The sequence below is a fragment of the Panicum hallii genome, chromosome 6 (genome assembly GCF_002211085.1).
Source record: "Panicum hallii strain FIL2 chromosome 6, PHallii_v3.1, whole genome shotgun sequence".
Taxonomy (NCBI): domain Eukaryota; kingdom Viridiplantae; phylum Streptophyta; class Magnoliopsida; order Poales; family Poaceae; genus Panicum; species Panicum hallii.
This window is the reverse complement of record NC_038047.1, coordinates 305,624-320,400: the sequence shown is the minus strand read 5'-3', so window position 1 is coordinate 320,400 and position 14,777 is coordinate 305,624. Positions and strand designations below refer to the sequence as shown.

General features: G+C 43.8%; 2 protein-coding genes and 1 non-coding gene across 3 annotated transcripts; 1 reads left to right on the top strand and 2 right to left on the bottom strand.

Annotated features, from left to right (window-relative positions):
• The first annotated feature begins 3,370 nt into the window (after nucleotides 1-3,370).
• TRNAR-UCU lies at nucleotides 3,371-3,443 on the top strand. The gene has a single exon. It is a non-coding gene; the product is annotated as a tRNA-Arg (tRNA).
• A 363-nt stretch (nucleotides 3,444-3,806) lies between these two features.
• On the bottom strand, nucleotides 3,807-7,236 carry LOC112897565 (UDP-galactose transporter 1-like). Its single transcript, XM_025965900.1, has 4 exons — nucleotides 7,126-7,236; nucleotides 4,992-5,241; nucleotides 4,701-4,908; nucleotides 3,807-4,576 (listed from the first exon to the last, which is right to left on the bottom strand). The coding sequence occupies exons 1-4, from the start codon at nucleotides 7,234-7,236 to the stop codon at nucleotides 4,126-4,128; spliced, it is 1,020 nt and encodes a 339-aa protein (XP_025821685.1). The 3' UTR covers nucleotides 3,807-4,125.
• Nucleotides 7,237-8,844: 1,608 nt separating this feature from the next.
• Nucleotides 8,845-13,113, bottom strand: LOC112897557 (PHD finger protein EHD3-like). Its single transcript, XM_025965890.1, has 6 exons — nucleotides 12,670-13,113; nucleotides 12,193-12,378; nucleotides 11,736-12,089; nucleotides 10,469-10,558; nucleotides 10,269-10,313; nucleotides 8,845-10,177 (listed from the first exon to the last, which is right to left on the bottom strand). Exons 1-6 carry the CDS (start codon nucleotides 12,835-12,837, stop codon nucleotides 9,302-9,304), a joined length of 1,719 nt encoding a protein of 572 aa, XP_025821675.1. The 5' UTR covers nucleotides 12,838-13,113; the 3' UTR covers nucleotides 8,845-9,301.
• Nucleotides 13,114-14,777: the final 1,664 nt, after the last annotated feature.

Sequence of the window (14,777 nt, the reverse complement as noted above, 5' to 3'; positions counted from 1 at the left end):
GAATTCGAATGGGTAATCGGGCTGGCTCGACACGAAAAATAGACTTTCGTGCCGTGTCTGGACCGAGGTCTCGGCAAGTGGGCCAGCCTGGTACGGCATGATTAAGTAATCGGGCCTGATTGGGCCCGGACCTAACTGTGCCCGGCCGAATTGGGCCCAGGTCGGGCCGTGCCGTGCAGCCCGAATGGCCAACTATGGATGGATCTTCTATGCATGAATACTGTTACAAACCTGGCCATCAGTCTCGTAAACACTACTAGCTAGTTACTACGTTGAATGCCGATGCTGAGTACTAGACCGGAATACAACATCTTCCACTACAGGAAGGACATGCATGACGGTTTCATGGAGCATATAATAATACTCGTGCGTGGCCGTGGTTGACCGTTAGGCTCCACGCCACCCCGTATATCCCTGCATTGCAATTGCATTCCTCCTAGATCTCTCTTCATCTCTTCTGAATATCATGCTTATCATATCCCATGGTAATATTAGCTAGTAGGATCTCCATTCTTAAATATATGTGTGTCCTCACTGTTTTTTTTTCATTCAGTTAACTTTTCATCTTTTCTGTAAATATTTATACAAATAGATAAATCTGCAAGTTAAATCTAGTTGATGATAGATCCAGTCGCACTTATTTACCTCAACAAGTAATATTGTTGGTCAAAATTTAAGGGAAAAATTTATTGACGTCGTGTATTTAAAAACGAAGGGAGTACATGATATATATGCATGTAGATAGCTCACCAGCTCTGCGTATCATGCATGCCACACTGACACACTGTAATTGGGCAAAAACAGAACAACATATATAAAATATATAAAGGTCCCACTTAGTTTCCAAAGGCCCCATCATATAAAAAGGAATCTTATCATTTAGAAATATTAAATAAAATTTGCTTAAATTTTTTATATAGATGGATGCTAATTCGCGAGACGAATTTAAATAAGCCTAATTAATCCATAATTTGCAACAATGATGGTATAGTTGCTACTCCCTCTGCCTAAGAATATAGCTGCATTTAGAATTTTTGACAAACCAGACCCTCTTAAACTTTTAACTGTAGATAGGAAAATATAAAATTAATAATGTATAAAAATTATATTAAGATTCCATTTGGTTCAGGAGTTCTAAAATTTAGCCCTATCACATCAAAAAGAATCTTGCCATTTAGAAGTATTAGATAAAATTTGTTTACAAAACTTTTTCACAGATGAGTACTAATTCACGAAATAAATTTAATGAGCCTAATTAATCTATAATTTGCTACATTAGCCATCCGTATAATTTGCTACATTAACCATCTGCTAATTATGGATTATTATACATCATTAGATTCATCTCGCGAATTAGGTTAGTTATTATGCAATTAGTTTTATAATTAGATTTTATTTAATATTTTAAATGATAAGATTCTTTTTACGTAACAGGGCTAAAAGTTTAGCACTCTGGAGCTAAACTCCTCTTAATCTGATTCATCATAAAACCGACTATGCAACCTTTTTATTTAAAATTAATTAAATTTAGAGATATTGTTGGTCAAATATAAAAATATTTAACTTTAATAATTATAAGCATTGCTATTCATGATACAGTAGCTAGGCCTGCGTGGTGTGTAGGTGATGTAGGGCGGCTGGCTCAGCTCAGGGCTCAGGTCTTGACCGAAAACTTTGCATTGGGAGCTGCACTGGATGGTTGCTTGGACACAGTAGTCTACAGATCGAATCGATAGACAGACGAGGAGCCAAAGTCACGCGCAGCAGCAGCAGCTTTGCCTTTGTTGTCGCAGCAGCAACACACATGATGCAATGCAAGTGGGATATGATACTCAGGGCTCTCTGCAGAGCTAGAGACTATCATCATGGAGCTGCTAGCTGGCCATGCATAAGGCTGCCTGCACTACAGAAACTCATCTGCAGCTGCAATGTAGTAGTAGCAGCAGCAGCAGCTGCTGCAGCAGCACCTAGTAGAATCTATCATGGTTGTTCATGGACTGACTGCTCTGCAACAATCACTCGATCGATCGATCGATTGCATATTCTGCATACATACAAGGTTCACAACAGGACACAGACGGAGCGAGTGCTTTCTTTCTCTGCTCGTCCTCCTCGACCGCTCCTAGGTTTCTGGAAAATACAAACAGAGCTCATGATGCGTGCCCACCTGCTGCTTAATTTCTTTGTTTGCAATCGATCGATCGATACGACTCCATCTCCATGATTGATGCGCCCGTCCCGTCAATCAAGATCGGCTGCACTGCAAATTACAAGGCACTGCACTAATTGAGTGGCTGACAGCTGATGATTGATCGACTATGCATGCATGATGCTTGATGAGGATCGAAGATACTCACTGCATGCTCAAGGCAATGAAGGTTGCATTGCCTTGCACTGCATACACAGGCCAATGCAAAGGCTGCAAAGACAAGACAAGCACAAGCATTACGCGCGCGTTTTTCAAACTGGATGAAACCGATTTGAGTTCAATTTTGAAAACAAGAGGCCGGCTAGCTAGTACCTACCAACCTAGGAAACAAGACAAACAGAGGCTGGCATGCATGGAAGCACAGATGCAAGTTGTAAAGGCCCTCCCCCTCCAGCTATAAGACTACTGACGACTAAAAAAAAAAGAAAGAAAAAGAAAGAAAGAAAGAAAGAAAGAAAGAAAGAAAGAAATGTTAAAAGAGGCCGGGATGAGATGGGAGCTGCAAAGTTGGGGCGCTTTTTGCAGGATCTAGCTGCCTTGCTGCTTCTTTCCTTCTCCCTCCAACCCAAGCCAATGAGCCGCCATGAGAGTCACTCATCATGCTGTCATATCTGCAGCCGGCTCATGGCTTTTCGCTGTCCTGCCTCGATCGATTGCCAGGCCGCTCCCCGAATCCAGAAAATGTGCTGCGTGAGCAGGAGGCAACATCCATGGATTGCCATGGAGCCCCCTGCTCCATCGAGTGCCATGCGACGAGCAAGTCTTGTCCCGTTTCAAACGACGACAACCATCATCGTCTTTCTGCTGCTTAGATTCACTCAATCTCGCGGCTTTAATTTCTCAATCAATGCAGACAAGAAAAACTAATCAAATACTATAGTAGAGCCAGTTTAGCAAAAGTATGTGTGTGTGTATATATATATGAATAAACCAATCTAACACCTAAAATACAGAACAATTCACTCACCTAATAAATAGCATTTGTCGCGACAAAGCGTCAAGACAGAGTGAAAAAAAAGGTATAGGTAGCTATAGCATGGGCTACTATTCGTACCATTTTAGTCAATATCAAAATACCTAAAACTAACAGATATGCGCACTAGCTATGTCAACCATTTTTTTACTTATAACAAATGTTTCCTGTACTCCAGTACCACACAAGCGCTCGTGGCCTAATGGATAAGGCATTTGACTTCTAATCAAAGGATTGTGGGTTCGAGTCCCACCGAGCGTGCTTTTATTTTTATTTTTATCTTCCCTAGTTCTCTTCCTGGAAACGTACCCTGCTCTGTTTCTTCTTTTATAACAAATTGCAAAGTAGCGTTTTGGATCCACACATACACATCTGTACTGGAATTCAGACTAATTTTTTCGGCTTCCGATTGCCAAGTGAAGAGATTCTGCTGACATGTTATTCCCATCCGATACGGAGATGAATCTCAATAGCTTTCACAATCCGGACGCAGTTCATTCCACTTGCCTATGATTTGAATTTCGTACAAGTTGTCAAAGTTTGTATTCAAGCAACACAGCCAAAAATATTTCATATCAGAATCTGACAGCAAATAATTTCTGATTGTAATCTAAAATGCTAAAAAAGATGAACGCGACAATTGCAATAATAATGACAGCACCAAAATCTGGGTTACCAAATGTATCATCGTCATCAAGACCAAAAAATAAAGACAGACAAAGATGATAGTATGAGCAAAAAAAAAAAGAAAAAGAAAAAATCAGCAACGCTTTTACGGAGCTCTACACCAACTCGACTGAAACTTGTGCCATTTCGCTTCTCTGCTATATGCCAAAAATCTCCTTATGATCCATGCTGAAACGGCTGTTAGATCAGATGTATATATGCTGCTTTATTCCTTCCTAATGATATCAACGGTAAGAAGAAGATGGGGTAACTGCTGCTAAATCTTGTCGCCTTGCTTCTCGCCAGTGAGCGGCAGCATCTCCATGCGGCTTCTGGGCGTGCCCGGGCCTGGCGCCGCAGTGGCCTGCTGCGAGATGAGGTGCCTCACATAGCCGTAGAAGGTGCAGCCGACGAGGGTGATGGCGCAGCCGATGGCATTCATGGCTGAGATGGGGTTCCGGAAGATCATCCATGACACCAGCACCGCCACAGCCACCTTGAGGTTGCCGGCCACGTTGAAGGTCACGGCGGTCGTCGAGTGGATCACGTAGAAGATGGAGAAGTTGAGGCAGAAGGCCAGCACCCCTGATGTGATGATAATCACCAGCGCGGGGGGCACGGAGTCGTAGGTGTAGAGCCAGCTCACCACGCCGCTGCCTTCAAGCACGATTGCTGGAATCGACAGGATCATCGTCGCAAATGGTGCCATGTAGTACACAGTGTTGATGCTGTACATAGAAATGGTAGAATTGTTCATACCAAATGTCAGATGCCAAACCTATATATAATAAACAAGATCGTCTCTTTCTTTCTTTTTCCTTTTATGAAAAGGTAAACGACATCCTCTCCTACCTGTCAAACTTGTATCCATGGAGCAGGGACTCTGCCAGGATGGTCTTTGTGGATGTGGCCAGGCAGCCCACCATGGCAGCACAAAAGCCAAACGTGTTGAAGCTCAGCTCAGTTACGGAAGTCAGCATAATCCCTCCCACTATTGGGACCAAAGAAGCCCAGATGCGCCACTCGAAATATTTCCTCCAGACCAACCACTGAAGAATCACTGTATCGCAGTGGAAGAGATTGGTCAGAACTTGCTGAAACACTAACACAGGAAACATTGGATGACAAGATCAGATCACTAACCTGTTGTTGCAGGAGTGAAAGATTTTATTGTCTGCATGAAGGAGACTGGAATGTAGCGCAGGCTGACATTCCCCAACACGATGTTTATGCAGAATACAAATGACATTGGGAATATCCTTCTCCATCGATCCTCCGAGGCAACCTCGATCAACGGCTTTGTTTTCAGCACTTTGATTGCGATATATGCTCCAATAGAAGAGCATATGAAGTGGACGCACGACACAGTCAAAGGAAATTTGAACTCCAATTTCTGCCAAATTCAAATTCAAAATCGTCAAGTTGGTGCCTTTGTGCCAAGCAAGTTGTAATACCCCTTTTTCAGCATTCAAGCAATGAAAGTCAATTCAAAGAAATGAAAAGGGAGAAACAGAAGGCTTCTTCTTTAAGGGTCTCTCTGACAGAGAGCATACCACGTGCAAGCAGACGGTTTCTTAAAGAACACAGCAAGCAGGGCAATATCTTACTAGCATGTTTCTAACTTCTAGGCTTATTTACAGTTTTGCGCTAGTTCACGAGACAGATCATTTGATAAATAAAGAATCAATACATCTTACTACCAAGCTAGCGTGTCAAGTCAAGAGAGAAGCAATATACTGCTATTTTTCAAGCTCCCTTTAAAGAAACAGTCTCGGGCAGGAAAAGCCTGAAGGGAAATGTTTGGGTCCTAACTATCCTCAGGGAATTTGTACTGAGCCTGCTGGAGTCAACGGTGATCCTGTATGGTGACACTTCATCAACAAAAATGAGTCAGCATGACGGAATAGAAACCTTAGCTGCTCAGTCTAACAAGTTTTAGTAAACCACAATCTTGAGGAACGCATGATTGCAAACTTCAGTACCTGGCTGTGGTCTACGAAATTGGATGACTGCACAGACGTGAAACTTGGATGCTATTGCTACCCGTGCACTCATTCTCTTTTATTAACTTTTATTTGTCAAAAGAGAAATGTCAGGATATATAGCTAGCACAGGTAGCACTATAGTTTTCATTTTATTCATAAATAAATTTGATTGCACAGATGCTGTTTCCAGGACCACCCCATAATTACAATTAACTCTGAAGATTGGACGCCCATCTGACTGGAACCAAACTAATGATCTTCAAGGATCTTTTTTTTCAGCTGTACTTTATGCTAGCAAGATTGTCAAAGCACTGAGTCATTTTCCCTGCACGGCATTTACACACTATCGTTCTCAGTTAACCTCGAAATCCATGAATAGATTCCCTTAATTGTCCCCAATAGAAAAAAAAAAGAAAAGGATCCTACTGTTCTTCATCATAAACAGCCCGAACGTAACTGCAAATAACCAAGTGGAACAATTTTCAGGCTTAAAGGTGGTATCTTTTTTGTTTCTGTCAAAACACTACAACAGCACTATTGGCGAATCATCTGCACCCATGGGAAGAAACAAAGAAAATAAAGAGGACAATCTTTGGCATGAAAGGCGCTACCTTTTGAGTCCTATACTCACGGATCAACCCCTAAATTCCCTTGAATGAATATTATAGACAAAGGAATCATCTCCGGAAATCACCCTTGAGTGAATATTATCGCCATCCAAGGGAGGAACCCATGAGGGGGAATGACGGAAGCGGTGGAAACACCACCCAACAATTGATTTACTGCCACCACCAAGGAGAACACCGACGAAGCAGAGGCGCCAGAGTAGGACACTCGCCGAACCACAATGGCAGCCAACAGCCAGTGCTAGCCTCGCCGTTGAAGAGTCAGGAGGAGGTAGATCATGAATACCAGCAGCAGGCAGCAGACCTCCAAAGACAGCCGCGCAGATCCGGGAGGACCGGATCCGCCCTTGAGATGCCCGACCCGCGCTGCACCGGGGGAGGCCATGGCCGCCGGTGAACCCAAGGAGCAGGGTGTAGAAGAGGGGAAACCGCAGGAAGGGGGGAGGGGGAGATCCGGTCGGACACGGTGTGGATCTCCCGGCCGCCAAGCTTGTCTTGGAGTTGAGGGAGGAAGAAAACCATGGGGAAAAGGGGCTCGTGGGAGGAGGCCCCGCCGCCGCCAAGCTCGTGGGAGGGGCTGTGGGCGGCGGCGGCGGCGGGTCGCCCCTTTTTTTCTACGCGTCAGGGATTCTCAGCAGAGGAAGAATATTGGGCTGTTTAACGGACCTGGAAGATCCACTTGTTGATGATGATGACGGTGACGTTGAAGCCCCACCACTGGAGGATGGCGAGCACCGCGCGCATGGTGGCGGCGTTCCCCATCTTGCCGTCCTCCATGGAAGGCCGGGAAGCAAGGATTGGTCCGTTGGGGAGGAACCAAGCGAAACCGGGCGGCGCCTCCCTATGTATATGATGTGTGTATCTCTAGTATTAATTGATCAATTCGATACCCGCCCAGTGATCCATCGTACATCAACGAACGAGGGCTCCTCCTCCTCCTCCTCCTCCTCCTCCTCCTCCTCCTTCTTCTTCTTCTTCTTGTAGAAGGTTCTTGGATAAGATTCTTGTAAGGAAGTGGTGTGGTGTTGTGTTGGCTTAGAATAGATGGATAGGAGGAGGCGAGACGAGGAAGAGAAGAGGGGAGGGGGCGATCTCAAGCAGGACGAAGGAAGACGATCCAGGGGATATTCTGCTCGTTCGTTCGTTTTAGGTTGGGAATTCTGTTGGTGTGATGTGAATATGTGAGATATGATTTCTCAAGCATCAGGAGTCAGCTGACGGTGGTGCCGCCTTTTGCCACGCGTTACGTGTGCCTCGTCTGCTCCCTTTTTTCCCCTCAGCTATAGCCTAGCCTACGTGTGCGGTGTGCCCCAGCCACGATGTTGTTTACTGCTCTATCTGTTTCAAAATGTTAAACTATGTATCCTACGATATAGAACGAAGAGAGTAATAACATATTATATTTCATAGTATTTTGGTAGAAATTTAAAATATTTTAACTAGATATAATTCAATCCATTGCATGCATCTTCTGATTCTAATCGAGGCGTCTCCAAATTGGACCGGATAAATTCAGTTGTCTCATCTTGGAAGAAAATAAATACATGATGATGAAACAACTACGGAATCAGCGCAAGCCCCATCCATAGTAATCCTACGGAATTCATTCTCGCAGTCCAGTAACGGCCCAGGGTTTTTAGCAAGATTATCTCAAAGAAAGTAGTTTTTTAGAGGAAACCATGTAGAAAGGTGAACAGTTACAGAGATACAAGGAAAGAAGGGTCAGCGTTCCTTTTAGCTTTTCGATTCTGACTTTACCTCATTCAGATCGACGTGGATGCTGCCTAAGTACTATATTATGCAGTGCTTTAGAACGTAGATGGTTGACGAAGAAAAGGCTTTTTGTCCCTGCTGCTCTAAGGAAGGCCACATCAAGTAGGCGCTTGCTCCATTAGGACGCCCACATCTGCTAGCAGCAACTTGGCCTTCCACATGCACACACATGGGACAAGCCCAGTTTTTCTCTGAATTTCAGGTAATCGTATCAGTCAGGCCTCCTGTCCCTTAGGTACCATCAAGCTATCAAGGAATGCATCAAACTCCCTCCCTCTTGTCTAACTAATTTAGGCACCAAAGCAGGTACATTGCATTAACAGCAGGGAACACATACCATACAAACATTTTCTCCAAAGCACACAACACAAGTTGATGGTTGCTTCCATCAATATCTTCCAAACCATTCAGTGTGTGTGCGTGTGTATACAGAAATATATATATATATATATATATATATATATATATATATATATATATAAAAAGAGTTCTACCCAGCCTCAGCCTTCTGCAAAGTCTCTTCTGGGTTGTGTACTCGGGTTACCAAGCCATCACAATTCACACACACAAGATGAAGGTGTTCATGTACCACTCAGTCACTAGCTAGCGATATAGCATCAAGAAAACTGCGCAACCATCAACCACAGCCTACGCAAAATCATAGAAATACACACATTTTGTCCAACAAAATAAAAGGTGAGCAACATGTACCTATCATCAACAGACCATGTCAACAAGGGTGTCAGGTGCTGCCCCAAGGTAAGGGAGGGCACACACAACACAACACAACATAACAACAACAACCTACTCAAAATATTCACCAGAATTTTCAATTCAGAAAAAGAAACAAACAGAAGAGGGAATCAACAATTCATCTCCAGCTACATACGCCACCATCTCGTCTTTGCCAGCCAACAAGATGTCTTCCTGTGTATACACAACCCATTATTCAAGCTGTCAGAGTAATGTATACCCCTTTAGAGGGACCAAAGAATCATTTCCTTTCTTGTACCCTAAGCCTGTGAAAGCACCACCCCTCAAGCTGATCCACGCTGCTCCTCCTCTTCTGCTACTTATTCTCTGGAGCACCACCTGCCAACACTTTCGACCTTTTGGCACCAGGAACATGCATAACACTCTCCAGGACCAACTTCTCATACTTCTGCATTCCATCCACCGACTTCCGCGTACTACACGATGTGCAGTACCACGAACCTTTCGGGATAGTATTGCGTGGCGGATTCATGCAGTATATGTGATAAGCATCATCACAGCCATCACACAGGACCGTCCATTCATCATCCTTGGCCTTGAAGCAGCCTCTGCACAGGCAAGATGGGCAGTACCAGCATGATCGGTTCTTTTGCTTCTCAATTGCAATCTGGCTTTGTTTCAGGCACAGGACATGATAGAACTTGTAGGCACAGTAAGGATGGTCGCATACCAAGAACTTCTTGTCTTCATCTTCACATGTGCCACAATGCTTGCACAACTTTGATAGCGCAGTAGTTGAGAGGTCTGGTTCACTATCTCCATCCATGCTTGAGACTGAGCTCTCCTGTGTTTTGACGACCAACTCAGTTCTGCTAGCATCCTGAGGATGTTCTTCTGGCACCTTGAACTCAAGCCATTCGCATACATTGCAATCTTCATGTGATCTGCCATTGTTGTTATTCTTTATAGCTGTGTCTAATTCATTGCAGGCGGGACAGTACCATTTTGCTGGGACATCATCAATGGCAGGCTTTAGACATGAAACATGGAACGCGGCTTCACATCTATCACAGATAATTCTGCCTTCGCTATCTGCCTTTCTGCCACAATCCTTGCAAATTCCATCTGGTCCAGATGTCCCACTTCGTATTGGTATGGTAGAATGCCCAGAATCACATGGGGGAGTCGACTCCCTTAGGACTTTGTGGGCAACACCAACCAAACTTGTTTCCTAATGAAGAATGCAATTAGTAACAGGATTTTACAAATACTAACAATGAAACACTTGTTAGCAGAAATGCTCATAGCACACCACCACTCACCTCTATCTTGTGCTCAGCCATATCAATTTCTGAAACGCCAGAAGCCTACAAAGAATATTTCTATTACCAATGGCCAGCATGAAACGAATAATTTCAACAATATAGTAACATCCCTCAAGACAACATCTATCCATCTTGGTGCTACCAGCCTAGCACCATCATTTATGTCAAGGAAACACTAAGGAAAACTAACAGCTTACCTGCTTTCGATAAGATGCTTGTGAAATGACTGAAAGACTGCTCGCCAGACCAACCATTTCTTGGCCAACTTGTTCAAACTTCTTCCATATCTACATAATAAACAAATATGTCAAATCTTTGTCTCAAACCAGCAAGATGTGGTGGAGAATGTGCTAAGTAAATACATGGTAAAAGAAAGAAAGAGCATTGTTTATGGGTGGATGTTTGGTACATGAACAAAAAGAAACAAGCAAATTTGTGGGCAAGAAAAAAAAATGAAAAACAAGTATAAGACAACCGCTTTGGCCTTTGAGATGTATAGAAGGTACTAACACGTAAACCAAATCTAATCACTCATCACTTGCGCCCCAAAACATTAAGATGGGTTATCCCTTTTGCCTTCTTCCATTTAAGAAAAGAAGTGAACACGGTAAATAAAACCTTCCTCACAATAAATGGATTTAAACCTACTTATTGAGTACCCCTATACAGGGTACTCGTTCCTTTTATTTGCCGAGGTCGAGGAAGAAGAGGAATACGTACATATGGACTGCAATCATCAGAGCACGTAATAAATGATGTAAAGTTCCTGCTAGTGTAAAATGTTTCATCTTGTAGTGTCGTGGGTGGAGAGAGACATAGCATGAATTCATGAAGACAAGAGAACAGATCCCTTTCCACAAATAACAGATATTAGGCATCCTTCATAGGAAAGGAGGCACTAGGGCTTGTTTGGTTCGCTCCTGGCCAGAGCTGCCTGCCCAGGCAGCAATCCCAGGCATCCGAAATTGGACGCCTTCAGCTGGCAGCGCTGCCTGGCTGGCAAGCTGCCTGGCAGGGCTGCAACCAAACAGCCCCTAGATCTCAGATTTACCGCAAGTCAGTAGAGAAACATGGCTATGCGGTTAGCCAGTTACATATATGCCGTTTTGGTTGAGCACACCTATTCTAGCTAAAATTGGGTAGGAAAAACATGCACCCTTCTTCCCATGATTCTGTTGTTTGGAACTTGGATGGTTAGAAGAATTTGCAAGGGCCAATCAATATGCTGGAAAAAGGGACCAAAATAGGCAGCACAACACAGAAAGAATCATACCATTGACCAAATATATGGCCTTTTGAATCTATGTGATCAAACAGACAAGTGAAAGGGACAATTTTTAAATCTCGAGCATTCAAGGAACCTACTGTAGGGTCCCAAGAAAAAGCCCAGGTACAGCTTTATCTTATCAGAGGAAACAGTACAGAAATAAATGAAGAAAATGAGTGAAACAAACAAATGGGTACCTGTTTGATATCATGGTCAAGCTGCGCCGGGTTCTGTGCATAATCTCCATTTCTCATCTTGGCATCAATTTTTTGCAAGCCAATCACATCATCAGGCTTATTGACATGGAAAGTTGCAGCTAGCAAATCACACAACAAGGCAAACTTCTCGGAGACTAGAATATCAAAGAGAGCATTATGGCACATTGCCTTGTTGGCTTCCAATGATGCTGCAGTTCCATCTTCTAACTTAACCAAGGCACCATTTTTTGCGGTTGCATATTCTGCCTTAACCAAGGCATCATTATTCTCTTCATCACCTACCTCTCCACTTGGGTTTTCTCTGCCTCGTCCTCGGCTCTCACCTAGGTTCCCCTGGTAGATACAGGAAACCAAAAGAGAAGCTTTTGTTAGGGAAGAAAAAAAAGGGTAATCATTAACCGAAGTTTTGTTCAATCTGAAGGACGGGATTCCTGACATGTTCCAGGGGCTGGCAGCTATTATGTCTGAGCGCATCACGAATGCAGCTCCGGATCCCTCCAGAGCCCTGGTTCACAGCAGGGGATTGCAGGAGGCCCTCCAGCATGTCCCTCCAGCTTCTCCAATGCCTGGCAAGCATCTGGTGCTGAGAATTGCTGGCGTGTGGCACCATGCCCATCAGATTCTGCGCAGGAAGAAAGCAGGGGTATAAATGATACATCTTGGGGAGCCCAAGCCATGACTGCAAGAGGCAAGAGAATTTCAAGAAAACCTAGCCTAGACAAAACATTGCGACATGAAAAAGGGAATCTGGGAAACGAAATCTTGCGGCATACTGTAGAGTAGAAACGAAATCTTGGCGGGCTGAAGGCACCCCGGAGCTGGGCAGATGCTCTGCTAAATCCACCCAGTAGCAAAGAAAGAAGAAGCGGGGAGGGAAAGATGATCCGCCTAGGGCTAGGAGGGGAATGCGTACCTTGTCGGGCCGGGATGTGATGGCGCTGCCCCCGCTGGCGTTGGCGCTGGTGGCGCGGCGGCGTCGCTTGTAGGTGAGGAGGTCGGGCTGGAGCGGGTCTCCCGCGGCGCGGCGCTTGGGAGGCTGGGCCAGGGGCGGGAGGCGGCTGGCGGCGCCGTCGGAGGCCATACGCGGGCAGCTAAAGCATGCCCCAGCCAGCCCCCAAGAAACAGCGGCGAGATCGGAATGGGAAGCGCGAGGAGGACGAGAGGCTCGGAGGGGAGGCGGCGCGAGGGTGGCGAGTAGTAAAGAGGGTGAGGGGCTAGGGTTTGCGGGGGATTTTGGAGATCTCGCGCGGCAAGCCGGGGAGCGCACGCCGGAGCGGAGGTTAAGCGGGGAAGGGAGGGGCGGGATGAAGTGGTGGGGGAGAGCGTGAGTCCAAATTGGAGGAGCGGGGGAAACCGGAGAGAGCCAAAACCGCATTGTCTCCCCACCTCCCCCTTTCCCTATTCTCTTTTCATGTCTTATAACTTACAAATACAAAATATGTTAACTTACGAGTTTATTATAAACTTCATCATATCGGATGTTTGATGCTAATTAGAAGTATTAAATATAGATTAATGATAAAAAATTCCATAATCCCTAGATTTTCTTCGAGACGAATCTATTAAACCTAATTAGTCCATAATTAGCCTGTGATGCTACGTTAAATATACGCTAATTATGGATTAAGTAGATTTAATAGATTCGTCTCATGAATAAATCCTAAGCTTATACGGTTAGTTTTATAATTATTTTATGCTAATTGGTATCAAAATATTCGATTGACAGAGTAATAAGCCCCTGGAATCCAAACAGCCACTTAATCTTTTCCTTCAGTTTAACGATGCCAACTCTAACTAAAGAATAAAGGGCGTGTTTGGTTTGGAGAGGTTTATTATAAGTCCCACCAATAAGCCACTAATAATCCTCTTTTTATCCAAACATGAGGGTTTATTGGTGAGGCTTATGTCTATATAAACCCCATAAGCCTATAAGCCCTTCGAAGGAATGCTTATGGGATTTATTTTCTGTGGACCTTACAAACATCTCTCACATTTTCTCCATATTTCCTCCACGTGAGGGGCTTATAAGGCCCTGCAACAAAACACCATTTTAAGCTTATAACAAGCCTCTATGTGAGGGGCTTATAGGGTTATAATAAACCCCTCCAAATTAAACGGGTTCAAATTGAAGTAGCGGCAAAACGGAAATTAGTAAGAAGGAAGAATGATGTTGGACGAGTGTCTGCATATTGTTGCATGGTGTCTGATCGCTTTGCCATAGATGGCAAATAAGCATAATAGCAATTGAAACATAACGACACATTTACGTAGGACTCCCGTGCAGCACGTGGGGGAAAAAAGCCGCCAAAACGGTAGAATGCAAAAGAAGAAACGGATGTACAAGTTATATCGGTAACAATTACCGTTACACAACGGACACGCGGTGAGATATCCTCTTCTTAATTAATACCTATTTACATGCTCGTGGAGGAATGTTTTTTAGGTAAGGTTCATTTAATAATACAATCGTCCTTGTCATCTCTCTGATGTTTAGCCTTAGGGTGTCTCCAACAGGAGACTCTAAACCGTTCTTTATCCTATATATAGAGAAGATTCCGTTCTCTATATGCTCCAGCAGCGTTCTCTAAATGGTCCTCTAAAATAGCTCCTCTATATATAGAGATTCTCTCTCCTCTTCTCTATTTTTTCTTTACATTTTAAACACTGGATTAAATAAAAATAAAATATGTCCATAGCATTTGAGGTATGATAAATACGTACGTATAAAAATTTGGAACAAAATACGTTTCTAATATAGGGTTTAATGTATAGAGAACGAGATTTAGAGAATGTTGTTGGAGAGAAATAAGATATAGAGGAGAGAATTTTGTAGAGAAGTCTGTAAAAAAATAACGGAAATAGAGAAGGATATAGAGAACGACGGTTGAAGATAGCCTTAGAAGGCTATGAAACAAAAACGCTAGTTTTGGGGTGACAATAAGAGATTTTTTTTTCTAATTTACTCACACGAGAGGGGATTGGGTCTAGTCGTAGTTAATAAAGTTGAGGACTTAAGGTTGA

What these genes read in the sequence shown, in the direction of transcription:
- LOC112897565 (XM_025965900.1), bottom strand. Translation starts at nt 7,236, where the DNA reads ATGGAGGACGGCAAGATGGGGAACGCCGCCACCATGCGCGCGGTGCTC. An exon ending in TCAACAAGTGGATCTTCCAG is followed by an intron (nt 5,242 to 7,125) that starts GTCCGTTAAACA and finishes TGAATTTGGCAG; the next exon opens with AAATTGGAGTTCAAATTTCC. An exon ending in CATGGATACAAGTTTGACAG is followed by an intron (nt 4,577 to 4,700) that starts GTAGGAGAGGAT and finishes TTCTATGTACAG; the next exon opens with CATCAACACTGTGTACTACA.
- LOC112897557 (XM_025965890.1), bottom strand. Translation starts at nt 12,837, where the DNA reads ATGGCCTCCGACGGCGCCGCCAGCCGCCTCCCGCCCCTGGCCCAGCCT. An exon ending in TTGACCATGATATCAAACAG is followed by an intron (nt 10,559 to 11,735) that starts GTACCCATTTGT and finishes TTTATTATGTAG; the next exon opens with ATATGGAAGAAGTTTGAACA. An exon ending in TGGCTGAGCACAAGATAGAG is followed by an intron (nt 10,178 to 10,268) that starts GTGAGTGGTGGT and finishes ATTCTTCATTAG; the next exon opens with GAAACAAGTTTGGTTGGTGT.